Source organism: Panicum virgatum, chromosome 9N (genome assembly GCF_016808335.1).
Source record: "Panicum virgatum strain AP13 chromosome 9N, P.virgatum_v5, whole genome shotgun sequence".
Classification (NCBI taxonomy): domain Eukaryota; kingdom Viridiplantae; phylum Streptophyta; class Magnoliopsida; order Poales; family Poaceae; genus Panicum; species Panicum virgatum.
In genome coordinates this window covers 5,795,887-5,819,558 of record NC_053153.1, presented here as the reverse complement: position 1 = coordinate 5,819,558, position 23,672 = coordinate 5,795,887, and the positions used below count along the sequence as shown (strand labels likewise).

General features: G+C 53.1%; 2 protein-coding genes and 1 pseudogene across 9 annotated transcripts; 2 read left to right on the top strand and 1 right to left on the bottom strand.

Annotated features, from left to right (window-relative positions):
* Positions 1-28: 28 nt before the first annotated feature.
* On the bottom strand, positions 29-2,991 carry LOC120689916 (proline-rich receptor-like protein kinase PERK4). Of its 2 annotated transcripts, none has more exons than XM_039972363.1 (8): positions 2,399-2,991; positions 1,770-2,270; positions 1,580-1,666; positions 1,399-1,469; positions 1,065-1,298; positions 791-952; positions 576-716; positions 29-434 (listed from the first exon to the last, which is right to left on the bottom strand). In XM_039972363.1, exons 1-8 carry the CDS (start codon positions 2,853-2,855, stop codon positions 309-311), a joined length of 1,779 nt encoding a protein of 592 aa, XP_039828297.1. In that variant the 5' UTR covers positions 2,856-2,991; the 3' UTR covers positions 29-308. The 2 variants fall into 2 exon arrangements, with proteins under 2 accessions (XP_039828297.1, XP_039828298.1); XM_039972364.1 differs by having other exon boundaries at positions 1,770-2,284; positions 2,399-2,540.
* Positions 2,992-3,403: 412 nt separating this feature from the next.
* LOC120689913 lies at positions 3,404-11,919 on the top strand. 7 transcript variants are annotated; one of them, XR_005681503.1, is made up of 5 exons: positions 3,404-4,261; positions 4,342-4,420; positions 5,142-5,189; positions 11,458-11,527; positions 11,615-11,919. XR_005681503.1 is itself a non-coding variant. In XM_039972361.1 (3 exons), exons 1-3 carry the CDS (start codon positions 4,014-4,016, stop codon positions 11,616-11,618), a joined length of 336 nt encoding a protein of 111 aa, XP_039828295.1. In that variant the 5' UTR covers positions 3,404-4,013; the 3' UTR covers positions 11,619-11,919. The 7 variants fall into 7 exon arrangements, 2 of the variants coding, with proteins under 2 accessions (XP_039828295.1, XP_039828294.1); XR_005681502.1 differs by having other exon boundaries at positions 3,404-4,266; XR_005681504.1 differs by lacking the exon at positions 5,142-5,189 and having other exon boundaries at positions 3,404-4,266.
* An 8,633-nt stretch (positions 11,920-20,552) lies between these two features.
* Positions 20,553-23,000, top strand: LOC120689911 (annotated as a pseudogene).
* Positions 23,001-23,672: the final 672 nt, after the last annotated feature.

Here is a 23,672-nt window from a genome sequence, read left to right as displayed (position 1 = left end):
CCGGATTAAACTTCTGAACTCTGAGTGCGCATGGGTGGCCCGATGCCAACCATTCTTGCATGCTTTGCTCTGCTCGACAAAACACAATCGTTTCATCTACACATTCTCTCCGTGTGACTAATGTCGATATGTACATCAGCTTGCAGGCTGCGTCAGAGGCGACTGGTGGAAAAGAAGAGGCAAGGCAGCTGTTCACAGACGCCAGAGCAGGAAGATCGCGCAATCAACAACGGGCGCGGCGAGCATGAATCGCAACGGTCCGACAGCACTGGCGTCCACGGCAGGTCAACAGCTGCTGCTAGCCTGCTCTACCGGCGCGACCGGCCCTTCACCGGACTCAAATCGTCGTCGTCGTCGAAGGGACGGCCGAACCCGGTGACCGCGCAGCCACTGTACTCCCCGATCTCCATCGGCGCCTGCCTGATCCTCTCCATGTCCGACAGTGGCGGAGCCACCCATCACGCAGGGTGAGGCATATGCCCCAGCTAGCCGCCGGAAACTCGCCTGCCGCGCCCCGCCGGCGGGCCCTTGCCGGCCTGCCCCACCTAGAATTTTTTGCTAGCTCCGCCTCTGATGTCCGACGTGTACCGCCCGGGAGCCCTGTGGGCCTTGTACGAGGGCTCTGACGCCGCGGTGCCGAGCGTCATGCTCTGCCCGGGCCGCGCTCCCTCGTTCAGGTCCTCCAGCGACATGTCCCCCTCCAGCGCCCTCACGATCTGCAGCTAGCCATTGCCACCGCCTGAGCTATCCGCAGAGCGTTCTGGTCAAAGAAATGGCCGGCGGCGCGTACCTGGCTCATCTTGGGGCGCTTCTTGGCCGAGTGGCGCACCGCGGCCGCGGCGCAGGCCACCAGCCACGCCATCTCCACGGGGTCGTAGCTGCCGTGCAGCCTCGTGTCCGCGACGCCGTCGTAGTCGCCGTCGGCCAGCGCGCGCGACAGGGCCGGCCTCGCCTGCGGACGCACGCACGCAATAGAGGTAGCCCCGGTCAGATCAGATGGTGATCGTGCCAACGCGAGCGCCGCGCTGGTAAACGACGCGCCAGGGTGAACAACAAGGCCTTGCCCAGTCGACGAGGCTGTCCTCAAGGAACGAGCTGGTGGCGGTGCCGCTGTCGACGGGCCGCCGCCCCGTCAGGAGCTCTAGCAGCATCACGCCGTAGGAGAAGACGTCCGACTTCTCCGTCAGCTTCCCGCTGGACGCGTACTCCGGCGCCAGGTACCCGAACGCGCCCATGACGCGGGTCGAGACGTGCGTGCTGTTGTCGGAGGTCAGCTTGGCCAGCCCGAAGTCCGCGACCTGCAAGACAGAGCAGGAGCCTGCTGCGATCAGATACCGCAGGAACATTTGGGGTCAAGATGATGGGAGCTATCAGCGGCGTCGCCTTTGATCCACCAACCATTGCTTCGAAGTTGTTGTCGAGAAGAATGTTGGCGGACTTGATGTCGCGGTGAATGATCCGAGGATGGCCTTCATGGTTACATCACGAATGAAATTCAGAAATGATCACATCACGAACCAAGCTGGCTGTTGACGACAATGCAGAGGAGGATGGATGGAAACTGGGTAGGGATGCTCACAGTCTTCGTGCAGGTAGGCGAGCCCTTTCGCCGCCCCCAGCGCGATGCGGAGCCTCGTCGGCCACTCCATCACCGGCTGCCCTTTCCCTGCAACCCCAGAAAACGTCGTCAGGCCACGGCATTTGGGTTGCTGCAACGAGAGGCCAAAACTTGGTGCGCGCGCTTAACTGAACTGGGAACCCTCACTGACCGTGGAGGTGGAACTCGAGGGTCTTGTTGGGCACGAACTCGTAGACGAGCATGCGCCGGGCGCCGGCGATGCAGTAGCCGACGAGGGACACGAGGTGGCGGTGGTGCACCCGGCTGATGATGTCCACCTCGGCCTGGAACTCGCGCTCCCCCTGCCCGCTCCCGGACTTGAGCTGCTTCACGGCCACCGCCCTGCCGCCGGGGAGCACGCCCTTGTGCACGTACCCGAACCCGCCCTGCCCGAGCAGGTTCGCCGGCGAGAAGCTGGCCGTGGCCGCCGCCAGCTGCTCGTAGGTGAAGGTACCCTTGCCGAGCCCCAGCGCCTCATGTGGTGACGGCGGCGGCTGCGGCGAGCTGAAGTACACGCCGGAGGTCATGTCGGGCGGCGGCGGCGCGTGCCAGCCACCCCCCGGCGGGCCGAAGCTGCTCATCGGCGTCGCTGCCGCGCCGGCGTCGCTCTGCCATTGCTGCTGCGGCCCACTCGTGCAGTACGTGCTGTTCCCTGTGGTTGCAAGTCTAATCCCCTTAGCTCAGCGGAACGCGTCAAGAATCAACAGCAAGCAAGAACCACGAGTAGACGGCGGGCGAGAGGGCTTGCTGTTAGTGTGAGCAGCGTGTTCTGTGCTCTACCTCTGTACGCTGATGACGTGTCGCCGTAGTAATGCATGGGATTGTGAGGTCTCTTCCTCCTCCTCGGCGCCGTCCTCCTCGAGCAGCAGACGCAGGCGGCGATGAGGATGACGAGGAGCGCCGCGGCGCCGGCAGCGGCGAAAACGACTTCCACCATGGTGGGGCCGCCATGGTGCGTAGAAACCGGTGGCGGCGGACTGCCACCGCCATGTGAGCCTCTAGACGATTGCTCCGGTGGTGGTCGAGATGGAGAGTGGGTCTTGGCCGGCGAGATCGCAGAGCCACGGGACCTCGCCGGCGGCGAGGAGCCGCTGGGCTCGGGTGGCGCCGGAGAGGACGAAGCCACAGGCGGGGACGGCGAGTCCGCTGACGGCCGCGGGGCGGCCGAAGGAGCAGGGCTGCTCTTCGTCGGCGGCGACGGAGCCGCCGGCGGGCTGGTCGAAGTATTAGACGACATGGCGCGCCACGAGACGATCAATCTGCACAAACTTTCGAGGCCGTGCGGGTCCCTCCGCTGCCGCGGCTCCGGGCGGGGGATGAGAGGAGGAGGAAGCCGCAACCGCAACGGCGTCGCGGCTCCGCCCCCCCCCCCCCCCCCCTCTTGTTAGGAATAATCACGCCATGGCATGTTCGTGGTGTGTGTATGCCGCGCTGCGTCGCGTCGCGCCGGGTGTGTTCGCGCGTGCGTGTATGTAGGCAGCTGCGGGGTCGTCGAGTCCAGGGCTGGTGCGGCGTCGCGGTGCGTCCGTGACGTGTAGAGAGTCCAGGTCCTGTACGTGTGTGTGTCACATACAGGAGCCCTGTTAGTGTACGTGTGTGTCACGTATAGGTCTAGGTTGTGTTTGTTTAGGTTGAGTCCAAGTCCGTTGAGAGGGATGGGGTGTGTCCTGATCTGCAGGGAGGAGTGCCGCGACGTGTGGAACGAGCGAGTGGATCTCGTGTCGTCGCTGAGCCGTTCATGTAGTTCGTGGGCACAAGGGCCGGCTTGGAGATGAGCTTCCCTGGCCTATTTAGCCTCTGTACTCCTACGGTTGTGACTTGCCGAGTCCATTTTTAGTTGAATCAAGGCCAAAATACAGGAGCTATTGGCTCCGCGGCGTTCGTCGCCGAAAATCACTGTTCATCTTCCTCCTCGGGTTCCCTGTGTGTGTGAGCGTTAGACAGAGCGAGGCAAGGTGTAGGCAGGTGGAACGTGCGTTCCTGGGCGTAGCCAACACCTCTCCCGCTCCCGGGCACGCACGACGCCGAGCAGCAGCAGCGGGGTCAGGCCCGGCGCGCCCGGTCAGGGCATTTCACCCCGGGCGGCGCCATCTCAAAATAACAGGGGGAGAGGAGGAGGATCCTCATTCCCCTTGCTCTGCTTGCTGCCCTGTTCCTGATTCTGTTTTTTTTTTGAAGTCTGTTCCTGATTCTGTTGCGTTCTGCTGATCTTGGCGGGCGGGTGGTTGGTGTTTGCCTCATCAACTCAGTATAGGTGGGGCCCAGCGCTCGGCCCGTTCTCTGTTCCCTCCCGTCCGCCCGGCGGCAGTTCCGCGAACACCACAAATGTTACGTCACCGTCATCGCCATCGCGCGTACGCCCTCGCTCCACGCGCGGCCGGCCACCTTCGACCGCATGCGCCGCTCCCCATCGTCGCCCACTCGCCCTCACAGCTCGCCGTGCCACCGCCACTGCTCCACTCGGCCGGCACTACCGGACGCCTTCTTCAAGATCCCGTCCAGCCCAGTTCACGGCGACGATCTCCTAGAAAGGCGGCCACGCGGCGGGGCCCAGCATGTCGTCGACCCGATCATCGCAGCGTCCCCCGCCATGCTGAGCCTCCAGCACCTCGTCGCCCTCGAGACCGACCCCCTGCAGACAGGGTGCTGTACGTTCCGTCATCTGCAGACTGCAGTGCAGCAGATCGATTAATGCATGGCATCTTATTGCTTGCGGCTTGCAGGTGGTGTCCATGACTTTCATCAGAGGCGGCGAGTATGGACACAGCCACACAGGACACCAAGCCAAGCCAGTGGCATAAGGTTTGAACCCTCCTTGACTCCGGACAGTTTTAGTTTCTCTCGATGCAACTGCTGAGGGATGCTCTCACGGTGTTTGATGAAATTCTCTTAAACTATTGCAACTTGTAGAAGACTTCTTAGTACCTGCCAATATAATGTTCAAAAACGAATTCAGAGTTTGGTTAATCATAGTTTAGATTCTAATAAAGCTGCAATCCTGCCCTTATTGAAACATTTTTTAATTAGAAAAGACACCAGCCTACGAGTGACCTGCAGGCCTGCTACCATGACAGTATGAAGGCCATGCAGGTTGTTGTATCCTCACTCTGTCTAAGGTTGGGACTAATATTTATGATTTAAACATTATTTGAAAGGCACCATTGATGGCAGTTCATTGAGGAAAAAAACATTGAAGGAGTGTAGCTCATTTTTTTAAGATTCTTTTTATTTCAATTTGCAGCCTGCTGATATTCTTATATATCCGTTGAAGCTTCTATATCTATATATTATATAAGATCTGTAACCTGATGTTCAAATTGATCTGTGCATTATTACCCCAAGCCATAGGCAAAAGTTTTTTTGGGCTAAAAGTGACAATTGTTGTGTATTCAGTATATATATGCATGAAAGAAAAGCCTACTAGCAACTATCCTGTATTTCGGAGATGCGGCCAACTGAGTGAGCTGTAAGTGTGCAATATGGCTTTTGTATCCACAACTAGCTCACTATATATATGCATCAGGTAATGCAGTTAATTTCCCCAGATAACCCATCTCGAAGGAACTATAAGGTATCTTCTCTGTCAGCAAATTGTAGGCATTACCTTTTCTGTATTTGAAAAATGCAACATTCAGTTACCCTTTGCATACTTAATTGTTCTGACAATAATCGTGTAGATAGGAATGTGTCACCAATTTCTTTCTAACTGAAATCTTCATGAATACATGCAAAGCTACTTACACCACTGCACTACTTAAACCAAACTCAGATGTAATATCTAAATTTGCCTAAAATGCAAGTGCATCAGTGCTATCTGTTTCTATTTTCTTGGAGTCAGAAACCACAAGTTTTTTCTTGTGAAATTAGTACTAAATTTTCCTAACATGCAAGTACATCAATGCTATTTGTTTCTATTTTCTTGGCATCAGAACCACAAATTTTTCTCATGCAATTAGTACTCTAATTAGTACCTTGGTATTCATCCTTAACTAGTTTGTATGCTACAGGATAACAGTCACAGGTAGGAGACAGTGACAAATTAGAAGCACAGAACTATAAGGGTGTCGTTGTTTGTTCAGTTAACTTTTTTGTGTTTAGGTTAGATGCAAATCAATGCCTCACGAACTTTTTTATTTCTATGTTCCCCTATGTATCTTGCTGAAGATACAACCATTTGCATTGATATGTAGTATAATTATTGTTATGCTTAAGTCGGAACTATTTTATTGCATAGTTTTTCTTGTGACATGAAATTGTGATGTGATACTATTTTACATTATCTTTGCACAATAAACCAAGTAATTTATGATTTTCTTTTTGCTCCCGTTGCAACGCACAGGCACTTACCTAGTCTAGATAAAATATGCATTTAGCAGAGTAAAAAATTGTTATGGTCGGTAAAGTCTACGAACGCAGGAGGCGCGTCGCTAGTGGCTAGATGCAGCGTGCATGGCGCGCTGCGTTGTTGTCGTTTGTTGCTCGCGTTTGTTACTCGTTCCCTAGATTCTAGGAAGTGCTAGGCTTCAAGTTTGTTAAGATATTTTGTATAAGAACCATCATCCAAGGAATGAGGAGATCAGCCAGAGATAGAGTTATCTCTTTCTCCCTGGCGTCTTGCGTCCGCTCTCCACGTTCCAGCAGTCTCGCCGCCGGCCGTCAGGACGGTGTCGAGCGCTCGTTCCCGCCGCGCGCCTAAACCACGTCCACCTCCCAGCCATTCATACTTCCTCCGTAACACCCACAACACTCTGGTATCAGGGATGTCGGACATCGTTCCTGGCGTCTCCACCGCGCCGTCCCTGCCCATGTCCATCGCACCAACTCCTTCCGCCGCGCCGACCACCGCCATCTCCACAGCGTCCGTTCTCCCGGCTACGGCCGCGGAGTCAAGCGCTCTCGACACTCTGACGACGGCCATCTACGGGCTTCAGCGCCAGATGGGATCCTTCGCAACTCGTTTGTCATCCATAGAAGGTCGCGGGTCCCCATCTGCTGCGGGATCTTCGTTTGCACCCCAGCCGTCGCCTTTCGGAATGCCGGGATACGGCATGCCGCCGCAGCCGGTACCTTCCACGGCGTCGCCCATCGTGCATACCACCGCTGCCTCCCATCCACTACCCATCCACCAGATCAACTTTCCACACTCGCCCTCGCCGATCCCGAACTTGAACGGGCCGCCGCACTCGCCGCCGCCGTTTGAAGCCATGGAGACCGCCGACGATCTGGAGGTGCCGCGCTTCCACAAGCTCACGTTCCCGACGTTCGACGGCAAGACCGACCCCTTGGGTTGGTTGAACAAGTGCGAGCAATTCTTCCGCGGTCAGCACACCCGTGAGAACACTAAGGTTTGGCTCGCCTCGTTCCATTTGACGGATGGCGCCCAGCAGTGGTACGACATGCTCGAGCGCGATGCGGGAGGTGTCCACAACATTCCGTGGCCGACCTTTCGCGCTCTATGTCAGCAGCGCTTTGGGCCGGCCCTGGGAACAAACCACCTCTCCGACCTGGCGCGCCTTCCGTTTTCGGGCACCGTCGACGGCTTCATCGAAGCGTTCCAGCAGTGCTTGGCTCACGCCGGGTCCCTCACCCAGGAACAACAAGTGCAGCTATTCTCCGGGGGCCTCCCCGACCACATCAGGGTTGACGTGGAGCTGCAGATGCCACATGACCTTCAGCGCGCCATGTGCCTAGCGCGCGCATATGAGCGTCGTGCCGCGGCCGCGGTCACCGCTCCGGCGTTCCGGCCTCCGCGCGTTCCGGCCCGCCCTCACCATCCGGCCGCGGGCGCAAACCCGGCACCCACTTTTGCGGCCACCACGGCGCCGGCGCCCGTGCCGCCGCCCCCACCCAGGCCGTTCCGTCGCCTCACGCCAACGGAGATGGCGGACCGCCGGCGTCAAGGCCTGTGCTATAACTGCGATGAGCAGTATGCGTGCGGCCATAAGTGCCAGCGCCTCTTCTACCTCGAAGTCTCATACTTCGTTGACGACGACGAGCCCCCGCAAGACGCCACCCTGACTGCGCCAGAGGAGCCCCTAATTTCGTTGCACGCCATTGCCGGGATCCGCACTACGGACACGATGCGTGTGCGTGTGTCGGTGGGCAACTACGTGATGACGGCGCTCCTGGACACTGGCTCGACCCACAACTTCATCAGCCCCGCAGCGGCCACGCGGGCGGGTCTCCGCTTTGGCGACAGTGCGGGCATGACCGTGATCGTGGCCAACGGCGACCGAGTGCCGTGCGCCGGCCTCGCGCGCGACGTCGACATCCGGATTGTTGACGAGCACTTCTCCATCGACTGCTACACTATTCCGTTGGATTGCTACGACATGGTCCTTGGCGTTCGTTGGCTGCGAACTCTGGGACCCATCCTCTGGGACTTTGACGACATGTGCTTGGCATTCTGGCGCCGCGACCGTCGCGTCCTCTGGCACGGACTGGATTCGTCCTGGACGTCTTCAGCGGCCGCCAGTCGCCTCCATGGCGTTCGCGCTGCCGAGCCGGATCTCTTGGCGCTGCTCCTCGACGACTACAATGACCTCTTCGCCGAGCCGACGGGTCTACCGCCGCCGCGACACTGTGACCACCGGATACATCTCGTTCCTGGTACTCCTCCGGTGTCCGTTCGGCCATATCGCTACCCGCAGCTCCAGAAGGATGAACTGGAGAAGCAATGCGCCACCATGCTCGCTCAAGGCATCATCCGACCGAGCGTGTCTCCATTCTCAGCCCCTGTTCTCCTGGTCAAGAAGCAGGATGGCTCGTGGCGCTTTTGCGTGGACTATCGCGCGCTCAATGACCGAACAGTCAAGGACAAATTTCCCATTCCGGTCGTGGAAGAACTCATTGATGAACTCCATGGCGCTCGCTTCTTCACGAAGCTGGACCTCCGCGCTGGTTACCATCAAGTGCGCGTGCACCCGGCCGACATCGAGAAGACGGCCTTCAGAATGCACCAAGGCCATTTCGAGTTTTTAGTCATGCCGTTCGGCTTGTCCAACGCCCCGGCGACGTTCCAGCGCCTCATGAACATCGTGCTGCATCCGTTCCTCAGGAGGTGCGTTCTAGTCTTTTTTGACGACATTCTAATCTATAGCCGTTCCTGGTGTGAACACCTGCAGCACCTGCGCGCCGTTTTCGACACGCTGCGGTCACACCACCTCAAGGTGAAGCGCTCCAAGTGCGCCTTCGCAACTTCGTCAGTGGCCTATCTCGGCCACGTGATCTCGACTGACGGTGTGGCCATGGATAGCGACAAGGTGGCCGCGGTGACCTCCTGGCCGCAGCCGCGCTCCGTCCGCTCCCTGCGCGGCTTCCTGGGCTTGGCCGGCTACTACCGGCGCTTCATCAAGGACTTCGGCAACCTGGCGGCACCGCTAACGCAGCTCCTCAAGAAGGACGCGTTTCTATGGACCGACGCAGCCGCTACCGCGTTCGACGCCCTCAAGCGCGCTCTGTCCACGGCACCGGTTCTGCACATGCCGGACTTCGCCCAGTCGTTCATGGTCGACTGCGATGTTTCGGGCACGGGGTTCGGTGCGGTACTACATCAAGGCGCCGGTCCCCTGGCCTTCTACAGCAAGCCGTTCGCGCCGCGCCACCTCAAGATTGCGGCCTACGAGCGTGAACTTATCGGCCTGGTCCAGGCCGTCCGCCATTGGAGGCCCTACTTGTGGGGTAGGCTGTTTGTCGTCCGTACTGATCACTACGCCCTCAAGTTCATGCTCGATCAACGTCTATCTACGGTCCCGCAGCACCAATGGATCAGCAAACTTTTCGGTTTCGACTTCTCCGTCGAGTACTGACCCGGGCGCATGAACACCGTCGCCGACGCCCTTTCCAGGATGGAGGTCGGCCAGCCCGAGCTCGCGGCGCTCTCGGGTTCGATGTTCAGCTTCTACAACGACCTTCGCGCCGAGCTGGAGAATGACGCCAACCTGCGCAGCCTCCGCGACACCATCACCGAGACCCGTGGCGCCCCATGGCGAGTCGACGAGGGCCTCATCCTCTGCGGCCGGCGCGTCTTCATCCCAGCGACGTCGTCCGCGCTGGCCACTGTGCTCCAGCTCGCCCACACCAACGCCCATGAGGGAATTCAGAAGACGCTGCACCGACTCCGTGCAGACTTCGTCGTCGACAGCGACCACCGGCTGGTCCGTGAGTATGTCCGGGCCTGCTCTATCTGCCAGCCGTGAGTATGTCCGGGCCTGCTCTATCTGCCAGCGCAACAAGACAGAATCGTTACATCCTGCGGGTCTCCTACAACCACTCGACATCCCAGCGCTGGTGTGGTCGGACATCTCCATGGACTTCGTGGAAGGCCTCCCCAAGGTACATGGCAAGAGCGTCATCCTCACCATCGTGGATCGCCTGTCCAAGTATGCCCATTTCATCGCCCCTCGGCCACCCTTACACGGCTGCTTCAGTGGCACGGGCTTTCTTCTCCGAAGTGGTGCGCCTCCATGGATTTCCCTCCTCGATCGTCAGTGATCGTGATCCGGTGTTCACGGGTCATGTGTGGCGCAATCTGTTCAAGTGCGCGGGCGTCCAGCTGCGGATGAGCATGGCCTTCCACCCCGCAGACAGATGGACAGTCGGAGGCTGTCAACAAGACGATAGCCATGTATTTGCGCTGCATCACCGGCGACCGACCCCGCGCGTGGCTCGACTGGCTTCCGTGGGCGGAGTTCTGCTACAACACCGCCTACCACTCCGCACTACGTACGACTCCGTTTCAGGTGGTCTACGGCCGTCCGCCTCCGGCGCTTCTTCAGTATACGGCGCACTCGGCGCAGACTTCGACGGTGGACACGCTCCTGCAGGACCGCGACGCCTTCATCACCGAGGTCCGGGAACGCCTACAACAAGCACAGGAGTACGCCAAGCGCCACTACGACGCCAACCACCGGGACCTGACTTTCGACGTCGGGGACTGGGTGTGGCTTCGGCTGCTCCATCGGCCGGCTCAGTCACTGGTTCCGGGACGCCAGAGCAAGCTTAGCCCGCGCTATGCCGGTCCGTACCAGGTACTGGAACGTGTGGGCGATGTGGCGTATCGTCTTCGACTGCCGGAGGGGGCGCGCATACACGACGTCTTCCATGTCGGCGTTCTGAAGCCCTTCCATGGAACACCGCCTACATCGACTCCGGCTCTTCCTCCTCTGCAGCATGGTCATCCTCTTCAGGCGCCGGAGAAGGTGCTGCGCGCCAAGCTTCGCCGTGGCGTGTGGTTCATCCTCGTTCAGTGGACAGGTCTGCCGTTGGCTGAGGCTACGTGGGAGCCATTGGCGGCCTTCCGTGAAGCGCATCCTACGTTCCAGCTCGAGGACGAGCTGTTTGTCGACGGCGGGAGAGATGTTATGGTCGGTAAAGTCTACGAACGCAGGAGGCGCGTCGCTAGTGGCTAGATGCAGCGTGCATGGTGCGCTGCGTTGTTGGCGTTTGTTGCTCGCGTTTGTTACTCGTTCCCTAGATTCTAGGAAGTGCTAGGCTTCAAATTTGTTAAGATATTTTGTATAAGAACCATCATCCAAGGAATGAGGAGATAAGCTAGAGATAGAGTTATCTCTTTCTCCCTGGCGTCTTGCGTCCGCTCTCCACGTTCCAGCAGTCTCGCCGCCGGCCGTCAGGACGGCGTCGAGCGCTCGTTCCCGCCGCGCGCCTAAACCACGTCCACCTCCCAGCCATTCATACTTCCTCCGTAACACCCACAACAAAAATATCTAGCAGATGCCTCCTATTTAGATTTGAGTATGATCTCACAATTGTATTAGGAGCATAATACTTTTAAGAAAGTTACCTGAATAGCTAACCACAAAATGGAGCAACATGTACAGCCACAAAGGGTCATGATCTTCTCCAGCTATTGATGATGCCGGCTATGTTATTCCTTGCCCATCTACACATGTCAGTTGATTTTTTTTTCATTTCAAATACTACATGTGTCAGTAACATTTTCAAATAGTTATTCATCAAACACATGTTCCATTGTAGGTGAAGAAAGCTAGAAGTTCATCTAGTACCCGCAACAAGTTGGTACCTGCAGTACGTGGACAAAGCTAAATGGGAAGCAAAGTACAAATTTCAAAGTGAACATGATAGGTTTTAGTTGTTAAAAAAAAATAGATAAGTAATATTTGTATAATATTGGCACTTTGTTTATGCTTCTTTACGAACACAATTGTCTATTGAGTAATGGACAAGTTGGCTATTGTCAAGGCCAAATGCAATATTATTAATGCTTTACGTCCCATTATGATTAATGATAGAAAATAGAAAATAAAATACCTTGATTTGAATTTCTACATCTCGATGCACTATATATATATATACATAAAATAAAAAACACATTTTTTGGACGAATTAAAGCGTTACAATACAACGTGTCAATACTGCTACATACAAAAATATATATGTATGTATGAAATCATTTCTACAGGTATTGATACACACTATGATGTTACTATACAACATATCGATATATGTACACACGCAATAAAGACGCGGCTACATTATTGTTTCTACTTTTGTTAACACGTGTTTAGGCATTATAATAAACGTGTCATCTACCACGTCACCTCTCCATGTAAGTTGCCGTGTCACCTGCCACATCATCTTTCCACGTCACCTACTATATCGTCTCTATACTCCTTAATGCGGAATAATGCATCACTACAAAACATGACTACAATAGTAGACACAACTTGTGAATGTAACTACAATATTGTCTCTACAGCTTTTCACACGTGATGAAATGTTACTATACAACATAACAACACTAATAAACACGTGTTATATGTGCATCTATAAAAGCGTATCAATGTGTCTATGAAACGTCTATTCATCTTTTTTTTTGCGAAAGAAACATCTATTCATCTAATATATACGCTTATGAAAATTGTATCTACGGATCCTGACGGTCCATACGAAAATGCTTCTAACATGTTTTCGTAAAGCGTGCCTACATCACTATAGAGACGCGTTAAAGCGTGTCTACTACCTAAAAAAAGCGCAGCTACAGGGGGGTTTTCTAGTAGTGCATGGTGTTCTTGTGCTCTCTCTTCTCCTTCCAAAGCTCCTTGTGGAGGCGACGACCGTCCGATGAAGTGTACAAGTCGGCGCTGGAGTCGGAAGAGTCAGAGGAGACCAGAATAGGCACATAATCGGTGCCGAGAAGGTTGTCAGGGTTTCCAATCTCAAAGGCGCTAACAAGATGCACATAGTGATTAATAAAGCGAGCAATCAAGAACATGAGAAAGAGGACGATAGGTTTGGAGTTTACTCAAGATTGCGAAGCTGCTTGCTGCTCCAAGGGTTATGTTCCCCGGTCAACTCTTCTGCGTGGCATTTATCTTTGTCCGCCATGGGAACCTCGTCAAGCTCTCCAGATGAGATTGGAAAAGGGATGAAGATAGGTTTTGGTCTAGTGGGAGAAGACTTTGGATGCAGTTCCATTCTATCGGCCCGGTAGATATATTGGGAGTCATAAAGCTATTGGCAGTAAATGCAGAAGACCAAACGACAAGAGCCAATAGAATTATTTTCTGAAATTGGCTTGGAATCGGCTAAGTTATTTCGAATCAGGAAAATTAAATCTTGCTTGCCTAACTATATCAGCTAAAAGAATGATCGGATAAACTACGATCGGGTTTAAAAGTCGATCAAGTTAGCCGATTCGGTTTAAAGCTTGGGTTCGAAAAACAATTACGGAGATAAAAAAATCATCGCACAGAAAATAAAGGCACCATGGATCGAAATGTCTAGCAAGAGAATAATGGTGCCTGTAATGCTTGAACTCTTTCTGCTTGCAACTTACCCCCTTGAGTAAGTTGCAAGCAGAAAGAGTTCAAGCATTACAGGCACCATTATTCAAGGGGTTTTTCCTAAATCTAATCCTCCTCAAACACCCTGTTGATGATGTCTTGAGGAGGGGTGCAGTCGATGATGGCTTGGGCATGGTCGGTGAAGCCTGCTGCCGTATTCAGGAATGCTGCAGGGTTGAAGCCTTTGGGGAAGCACCGGTTCATGAACGTTAGGTCCTGGTTCAACCAAACCGATGCTGCAATCATGGCCTGGGTGGTGCCGTGGTCGACGCCGTGATGGGCGATTCCCCCACGTGGATGGTGGAGTGCTGCAGACGCTGTCCGGTGTGTCGCCTAGGGCATTGACGCCATTGGCAAAGGTGTTCACCGCACCTTCTAGGACAGTGTTCTGGTTGACGACGGCTGTTCAAAAAAGAGACATGACAGGTATCAAAGAATGGGTTGGCCTAAAAATCAATTAGGGAGGATGAAAGATAACTTACCGTCCCTCTCCGCCCTCATCTGTTCCAGCTCTACAGCCAGAACTGTAGGAGGTCGTGTTGATGAACCTCCTACAGTTCTGGATTCGTGTTGCAAGACGAAATGCTGAATTTAAGGTTGACCGTAACTCCAGCAACTTACGGTCGATTCTTTTTCCTCCCCCTTCCCCTTTCCCGCACCTTTCCCCTTCATTTCCTCCCCATTCTCTCACGACGGATCGGGATCCCGCGCCTCCCCGCCGACCGCCGCTCTCCTTCCCTCCCCCGGAGCCGCGCTCCCTTCCCTCCCCTTGAGTCCGCTCCCCTTCCTCCCTGGAGCCGCCGCACCTCCTCCGCGGCCGCCGCCGCCGCCTCCATCATTGGACCGCCTCCATGGGACGCCGCGCGCTCCCTCGCCGGCGGCGGCGCCGGATCCGCCTCCCTGGGCTGCCACGCGCTTGCCCGCCGTCGCCGCCGCCGGATCCCGGCTCCCTGCGCTGTGTGGCGGGGGATGGGCGGTGCGGTGCACAGCCGACGGGCCGGCGGCGTCGGCGGGGAGGTAGTTTTTTTTTATTTTACAAATTTTTTTTACCGACCAAAATTTTACCCAATTTTTTTCTTTTTGATTTTGATGCAAATTTTTTTATTCTAAGTATTTTTTTCGGATGCAAAATTTTTTCTATTCTGAATATAAATTTTCTCAACTTTTTTGTCTCTCAAATTTTTGTTTCTAACTTTTTCTCGTCAAAAAATTTTCTCTCTCCAAAATTTCTCTTAGAAATTTTTCTCAAAAATCGGAAAATAACAAAAAAAATTACTAAAAATGAAAAAAACGATCGGGAGATCGACCGTAGGGAGCCCCTCCCTACGGTTAACCGTAAATTAGCGATACTCGTTGCAAGACAGTCCAGGGTGCAGGTCTTGACTATCGATCATTATTATATTCATTAGGCCTATCTTAAACAGCTAGCCTAACAACCGTTTCAGGAGTTGAAACAAGCAACCTAATAACGGTTGGAACCACACATTAATGTCTTTTTTGCGGGGTTAGCAATATAGTATAAAACTACTCGGTGTGCCGACTTGAACTAGCTAGTTTGTACCCGTTTCGACTTGTTGATGAAGATGGCTTATTACTGACTAACAACACACAAATCCAGTCACAAGAGTCCAACCAAAGAACAAACGACCAATGTGATGTGTGTCCTTGATCCAGAAATTGGTCCTGTGACAGTGTACATTTCTGGATCGGAAGAACCGACCCCCACAACCTAGCTCCTCTCCTCTTCTGGACTGCAGCTGAAGCCGCGCGCATGAGACAAGCGGACACCTGCACACATTGGATAGGTGTGGACTCTGGAGAGGTCGTGGTGCAGGTTCGATCGAGCTGGTTCCACTAGTCCCACTTCCACCACACCACGTACGGCTGTACCAGTACGTGCAGCGCAGAAGGCCGCCCAGTTGTCGTGTGCGCGTCAACGGGGCATCGGATACCAATACCAGATTACCACCGCTAGCTGCGGCTGCCCATCGATCGAGCCCAACTAATAAACTAGTGGCCGCGTGCACGTGCGAGGAGCACGAATATGCATGATGGTCGATGCGGCCTTGTAGCAATTGACCATGCATGCGCGGCTGTTGACGTACGGGCATGTACAGTGTAGTGATGCTAGATTTTTAGCACGCACAAATCCCGAAAAAAGAATCTCGCATACATGAAGCACTAAATGAAGTCAATTTGCAAAATCTTTTTAGGGATGTGTGTAATTTTTCACGACGAATCTAATGACGGTAATTAATCGATAATTAGCTACAGTTATGCTACAGTAACTATCCTTAATCGCGCGGTCAAAGGCCTCGTTAGATTCTTCAGGGTCACTAGCGCGGGGTTCCGAAATTGGTTTTGTAAACTGACTTTGTTTGACACTATAATTAATGGTCAAAGTTTGTACTATTCATATGGTGCTAGAATTCTAGCATGAACCAAACAGGCCCACAAAGTTGTGCGCAAAATCCATAATTGCCATGCCAGCATGCCAATCCCACCGTGACATGGCGGTGGGGCACATGTACACGTACCCAGCCGTCGTCGTCACAAGAGCGGATTAATGGCCGGCCATGCTCGCACCTCGCAGGCCGGGATGGGGAACGCAGCTAGGCGCTACTAGCTCTCGATAGGCATTGACCTTGCCTTGCTCTACCTGTTGGGTGCCAATTATTATATTGATGAATCGGATCGAGTTGCTGTGCGCCACGAATTGAAGTCCACGCCCGCCGCCATCCCGGTTCGGCGTTGCGCACCTGTCAATGAAGTGGCACGCATCCCCGCCGCAGGTTTCGGTCAACTCAAAACCCCGCCCGGGCGGCGGCTCCGAGTCCGAGCGCCCTGTTTGGTTCCCTAGAATTTTTTAGTATTTAAAAGTATTAAATAAAAATAATTACAGAATTTTGGGGCTAAATTGCGAGACGAATCTAATGAGGTATATTAATCTATGATTAGCAGATGGTTACTGTAGCATCGCTGTAGCAAATCATGAATTATTAGACTCATTAGATTCGTCTCGCGAATTAGCACTCAGCTATCAAAAAATATTTATAAACAGATTTTATTTAATACTATAAAATAGTAAGATTTTTTTTGATGTGATAGGGACTTCTAAAAAAAATTTGTAACCAAACAGCGCCTGCATGTACTGTCGCCGTCACGGCGTCCGCCTCCGCCTCCCGTCGGGAGCGAGAGTCCCGTCCCGTGCGTTTCCGCGTGAGCCGGCCCCCTCTCGACGTCGCTTTCCGTAGAGCTGGACACGCCGGCTACCTCATCTGGGATTCTGGGTTCTGGGACGGCGATTTCTTCGCCCTATTCCATGGCAAAAAAAAAGGCGATGGCAATATTCCTCCTTCCAATACTCCATACGTGGAGGACCTTTTACTTTTTGTGTGTGTGTGTGCGTGTTTTACTACTACTAGTACTCCAGTACCAGGGACAGACTGAGCCAGAGAGCTTTTACCTACAAACGCCACGTGATTTTCGCAGCCTCGGTCGACGTCGACGGCGAGAGAGAAAACTGGCGAGTACGTCGTGCGCCCGTCCCGTGCCGCTCCGCGTACAGGTTGCACGGCGCTGGTGCTGGTCAGTGGGTCACCCAGTTCACCACCACCACACAGGTTGTCACGTCTAGAGGTCCGGCTGCATGCACACTGTCACGGCGTGTGCTGCCTACTCACTGTCCACGTGGCGCAGCTCCGGGACTGTCAGAGGCTAGCTCTGACTTTTTCATCATCTCTTCGTTACACGGTTTTCACGCACATTGGAATCGGACAACTATTTCAAACATGTTGCTGTTGGTGAAGGAAAAAAAAAGCGTTTTCGTTTCCATCGCTGTTATATATTTAATTTCTTTTCCTCTACGCAGTACCATGCCAATTTGGCACAATCTCACCTTTGTTGAGGAAGACATCCTTAGAACCTCAAATACAAGGGACCGTTGACACTTGAATTGGGCCTAAATAAACTAGTTTAAGAATCAACCCACGCAAGTTTTGCTGCCCAATTGTAACGAAACTCTATGAAACGATGATATAAAATTAGTACCACATTAGTTATGCAACAGGAAAGGACCACCCCAACTCTATATAAAATAAGATATAAACGGTCAATTGAGGCATCCAATCCAATATTCAATTGTCAAAGTTAATTCAATACCCTTTTCCCCTAATCTTTATATTTGTTTTATTGCAACACATGTTGTTCATCTCCTGATCCAAACATCAAAGACGTCGATTACCTTATTCGATGGGCCTCCTTCTGGACGAGAGCTTTGATGTTCGGAGACAAATCGTTCTTGCCGCCCTTCACTGCAGGTACGTTTGTGAAGACATTTTCTTCAAAATTGCTTTGCTAGTGTTTTCTTTACAAATGTACTCACCGAAGTGTGAACAAACTGTGTATTCCTCAACGCAACGTTGTGTGAAGACATTTCCATCAAAATTGCAATGCTAGTGTTCTCTCTACAAATATACTCGGCGTCCATCAAAATTGCATTGCTAGTGTTCTCTCTATAGATATACTCGTCGTCTATCGAAATTGCCTTGCTAGTGTTCTCTCTATGGATACTCGCCGTCCATCGAAATTGTCTTGCTAGTGTTCTCTCTACAGATATACCCGCCGTCCATCGAAATGGCCTTGCTAGTGTTCTCTCTACATATATACTCGCCTTCTCTCTACAAATACCCGCCGTCCATCGAAATTGTCTTGCTAGTGTTCTCTCTACAGATATACCCGCCGTCCATCGAAATGGCCTTGCTAGTGTTCTCTCTACATATATACTCGCCTTCTCTCTACAAATACCCGCCGTCCATCGAAATTGTCTTGCTAGTGTTCTCTCTATAAATACACTACTCACCGGTGGCGGAGGGAAGGGGGGCTTGGCACCCCCCCCAACCTTCCCACACCTTCTAGGATACACTATATAAGTTAAGTTCATAATTATGTAGCTAGTTAATGATATTACTTGTATTATATTTTTTATTCTTACTTCATATTAAACTTTAATATTATCGTATACAAATAAAAAACATTTTTTTATTATTTTCTCCATATATTTTTGTTTTTATTATTGCTTATCAAATATTATTTGTCCCTATGACATACACTCTAATTAGCTAGTTAATTAAAAATCATCGCTTTCCTTGTTTAATCCTTTGGAATTGATCTCCAATTGAACCTATATTATTTAGCATTAACGAGTGTGGTCAATGTATTAACTCTACATAGTAGTATGATGTTTTTGTTTAACGTCTATTTAAGCGACGATTTTACCCATTTAAGCGACAGTTTTCAGGCTAAGCAACAAATGGCCAATTATTTGCCTTTTAACATTTAGAATCTAGCGCTAATTAATTTTGGCACCATTTAACTACTTGTTATTACCGTAATTTTTTTAAGACCAAAGCGTCCTGTTCTCTCTACAAATATACTACTCACCGTCTATAGAAATTGCCTTACACATATGTTGTGTTAAAGACACTTGGCGTGTAAGTGTTATCTCAGCAAGTGTACTCACCATACCCGAGGTATAAACCAACATCACATATATTGTGTTAAAGACGCTTTTATCAAAATTTCCTTGCTAGCGAGCGTTCTCTACAAATTTACTCACAGTTTCCCGTTTTGAACAAACTCTGTCTAACGCAACATGGCACATGGCAGTTGGCACCCCCGGGCAGCCGGGCACCCGCCACCGTATTTTCACAGCTCGGAAGTCTTGCTCCGGAGCCCAGCAAGCACAGAAGAACAATCGGGGCCCATGCGTCAGGGACAGCAGCATTGATTCACCGTACCACGGGAAGTTTCGTCCATGCTCCACCGTGCCATGCCCGCTCGGACTGGGCAAATAAAACCGAGAACCGAGGACCGAACCGAAAAAACCGAGAACGAAGCCGAACCGAACCGAAACCAAGAATTTCGGTTCCTTTTCGGTTCCTGATTCTCAGGAACCGAAATTCTCGGTTCGGTTCGGTTCCTGGACTCGGTTAACCGAGGAACCGTCCTCATGGTACATTCAGCCCATTAACTACTTAAGCCCATTAGAGCATCGGCCCAACTGCGTAGAAACCCTAGCCGTCCGGCTGTCCCTATCCCCGAGCCCAAGTCCCACTCCCGTCTCCCAGTCCCAGCCGCCCATCCCGCACTCGACAGTCGGCACTCCCGTCTCCCTCCCTTCCTCCATCTCCCACTCTCCCTCCCTCCCTCCCGGCGCGGCACCGCCACGCCTGGCCGCCCTCTCGGCCTCTCCCTCCCTTCCACCCGGCGGAGCGACGGCGGTAGCGCGCGGCCACGAGAAGGCGCGGCGGTGGCGGATCCTCGGCGGCTCGACGCGCGGCCGCGTCCCGCGGGAGGGCGTGGCGGCGGCGGATCCTCGGCGCGCGGCCCTCCCTTCCACCCGGCGGAGCGACGGCGGTAGCGCGCGGCCACGAGAAGGCGCGGCGGGGCGGATCCTCGGCGGCTCGGCGCGCGGCCGCGTCCCGCGGGAGGGCGTGGCGGCGGCGGATCCTCGGCGCGCGGCGGATCGACGGCGCGCAGCCGCGGGAGGGCGTGAGGGCGGTGGATTGACGGCGTGCGGCCACGAATCGACGAAGACGGCTCTTCGATGACAACAGCGGTCTCCGCGCGCCGCGCGCGGATCCAGCAGGCCGGGTGAGGGCGGCGGCGGTCACCCCGGCGGCCACTCCGGCGGGCGGCGGCCAGCGCTTGCACGAGGGCGGTGGTGGACTGGTGGTGGCGCCAGCAACGGGCGAGGAGGCGAACGGCGGCTCTGGTCGGCGGAGGACTGTTTTTTTTTTTGATTTCGTGAGCCCATGTTGAGGTGACTCGGTTAATTCGGTTATAACCGGAACCGAACCGAAAGAACTGAAACCGAATTTTTTCGATTCCCACTTCTGAAAAGAACCGATCGGTCCCTATTTTCTGAGAACCGAATTTGTGCAGGAACCGAAGAACCGAACCGATCGGTTCGGTTAGAACCGAATGCCCAGCCCGATTGCCCGCCCGCTACTTGCAGTTAAGCCCCGCCCAACCCCCCCCCCCCCCCCCCCCCCCCCCGGCCCGGCGGCTATATAAACAGCAGCGCCAGTGGCCAGTAATCCCCAAGAGAGACTCATCCGCCCCCACCACTCCCACACGCACAAGCCTTCCCATCCCACACCACTATCCTCTCCATCCTCCGGCCATCCCCTCCAGCAACCCAACCCAGAACCCACTCCACTTCCCCGGTGAGGCTGAGCGATCCACCACCACCAACACCACCACCACGGCAACGAGCCACCGCGCACACGGTGGCAACAGGTTTGTTCTCTGACCCCTTCTTGTAGAAGCAAGCAAGCTAGGAAAAGGAGGCCTTTTTTGGGAGCCTTTCTTGCCGATGCTAGCTATTTGATCAAGGAGAACAGAGATCCGGATAACCTTTTTTCTCTCCTGGATTAGTTCGTGTCTGTTCTTTGTAGAATTTTGTGTTTTGTTTCTTTTAGCTTCTTTTTGTTTCGGTTCTTCTTCCTTTTAGAGCAACTCCAACAGATTGATTTTCTCTTTTTCCCTTTCTCATCTTATAGGGAAATTCCCCATTATAATTTTAATTTATTGGGGAGATGTGCTCCAGCAGATTGATTTTTTCCCTTTCCTCTTTAATTCATGAGTGGTCAAGATCTTCTCATGCATGTGGATCTTGTGGTTAGGAAAGAATGGATAGAAAGGAAGCAGGAAAGGGAGAAGATGGAATTCCCCTTTAAAAAGGGGAGAGGGGAGGGAAATATAGGGGAAAGAGGAAAAGGGAAAATCAACCTGCTGGAGCTAAATTTTTCCCCCTAAATCCCTTTTATGGCTAAAAAGTGGAAAGAGAAAAGGGGGGAAATTAATTTGTTGGAGTTGCTCAAGCTACAGAAAGGGTCGTTTTTAAGCCCCCTTTCAGCCTGCACCAACCAAACCATTGACCCACCAACCATCCTCCTGTTCTTCGCTTTTATTGAAGAAACATGCCTTAATTTTTTTTCCAATTTCTTCTTTTTCGGTTAGTTTCATCTTCAGTTCAGTTTTTGCAAACAAAAAACAAAAAAATTCGACCTTTTTCTCCCATTTTCTTAATGGCAGCCATAGATTTGTACACAAACCAGCTGAGCTCCTCCTCGTCGTCCTCCTCGGACCAAGAGCTCATGAAAGCACTCGAACCTTTTATCCGGAGTGCTTCTTCACCCACCTCCACCACCACATCTCCCTTCTCCTACTCGTATTCCTACCCCTACCCCTACTCGTCTGCTTTGCCTCAAGATTCGTACTACCTCCCCGCCACATCCTCATACACCGCGCTCCCACCACCACCTCCTGCTCCCACCGCCACCACCTCCTTCTCGCAGCTCCCGCCTCTGCCGCAATCCTCCTCGTCGAACGTTTCTCTGGCGGCGTCGTACCCGACGTCGTCGGTGGACGCCGCGTCGGGGCTGGCAGCGCTGAACCACCTGGGCCCGGTGCAAATCCACGAGATCCAGGCGCAGCTCTTGGCGCAGCATCAGCAGCAGCAGAGGGGCGGCCTGCTGGCAGCGGCGGCGTTCCTCGGCCCGCGGGTGCAGCCCATGAAGCACGCCGGGGCGCCGCCGCCGTTGGCGAAGCTGTACCGCGGCGTTCGGCAGCGGCACTGGGGCAAGTGGGTGGCGGAGATCCGGCTGCCCAGGAATCGGACGCGGCTGTGGCTCGGCACCTTCGACTCCGCCGAGGACGCGGCGCTCGCCTACGACAAGGCGGCCTTCCGCCTCCGCGGCGACGCGGCGCGCCTCAACTTCCCGTCCCTCCGCCGCGGCGGTGCGCACCTCGCGGGCCGGCTCGACGCCTCCGTCGACGCCAAGCTCACCGCCATCTACCAGGGCCTCACCGCCGAGTCCTCCAAGGCCGCCGCCACCACCACCGCAACCCCGGACTCGCCCAAGGCCTCGGCGTCCACGACCACGACGGAGGGCGACGAGTCGGTACACTCCGCCAGCTCGCCTCCTTCCTCCCTCCCGGCGTTGTTCCCGCAGCAGCAACAGCAGCAGCAGAACCATCCCGAGATGGCGAGCCTAGACTTCACGGAGGCGCCGTGGACGAGTCCGCCGCCGCCGCCCTGCACCTCAACAAGTACCCGTCCTGGGAGATCGACTGGGACTCCATCCTCTCGTGATAAACCCCAACAACAAGCACAAGCACAATCACGCGCTGTAATTTTTGTCAATGGATTTTCATTAATTAGCCGCAGCCGCTTCGGATCCGATGGAATATTAGACATCGGCCATAGCGACTGCTAGTAGGGCTTAAGGAGTTCGTCGGACGTACGTACGTAGAGGACATTAAGGAGGGTTTAAGCTCAAGCTTTTTCCATTTAGTCATCAACCATGGAGTAGTGTTATTGTTGTATTAAGATTATATTCATTAGCGTCGTGTACTTAGTGTCTCCTGGTTCGCCGGTTGTTTTTTTCTCTTCCGGCAGGGCCAGTTGAGGGTGTGTGTAATGGAGTCCTATCATCATGTAACTACCGTTGGCTAGTACTGAATTTGAATTTGTCTAGTCATTAGAGCAAGGATTATAACCCAGCCGGCTGCCGGCTGGGAGCCTCTGCCATGTCATACAACACCTGCAATTCAGCCAGCTCATATTATGATTTGGCTGTTAGGCTAGCTAAAAGAAAAGCTGCATTAAATATGCAAGTATTCAATGCTTGCATGCATACATCATCAGATGTGGCTTATATCTCTGTGTCCCAAACAACACAATATGAAACCATTCTAGCACATATCACCACACACCGACACATAATAACATGACAGCCATTACATAAATCTTACTAAAACGACATTAACACAAAGTATTTCTGGCATGAAAATCGTTAATTATTTATCTAATAGACGATAAAGACAGCACCATAGTTGCATCTTCGTTACAAAAGAGCAGCCAACCCATTCCCATTTGCATCAGCAAACTTGAAGTCACTGTATAAATAAGAAAAACGAGGACAGTGATAAATAATTGTGTTATTGTTATATATATATATATATATATATATAGATTTAGTAAACTAAGGTTCAACTAAAGTAAATAACAAAAATCTGATGCTTACCTATAGCAGCACCCACAGCAATCACCATATAGCAAGGTGTCCTGAAATGAAGTCTCTATAAGATATCATGTTGATGATTAAAGTTAAAGGGAAAATGAATTCAAGCATATGCATATACAAGTATCTTACCAATGA

Coding starts and splice junctions, on each gene's coding strand:
- LOC120689913 (XM_039972361.1), top strand. CDS start 4,014: ATGCGCCGCTCCCCATCGTCGCCCACTCGCCCTCACAGCTCGCCGTGC. Junction 4,267..4,341: donor CCCCCTGCAGACAGGGTGCT/GTACGTTCCGTC, acceptor TGCGGCTTGCAG/GTGGTGTCCATGACTTTCAT.
- LOC120689916 (XM_039972363.1), bottom strand. CDS start 2,855: ATGTCGTCTAATACTTCGACCAGCCCGCCGGCGGCTCCGTCGCCGCCG. Junction 1,470..1,579: donor CGCCTACCTGCACGAAGACT/GTGAGCATCCCT, acceptor GTAACCATGAAG/GCCATCCTCGGATCATTCAC. Junction 953..1,064: donor AGGACAGCCTCGTCGACTGG/GCAAGGCCTTGT, acceptor GTGCGTCCGCAG/GCGAGGCCGGCCCTGTCGCG.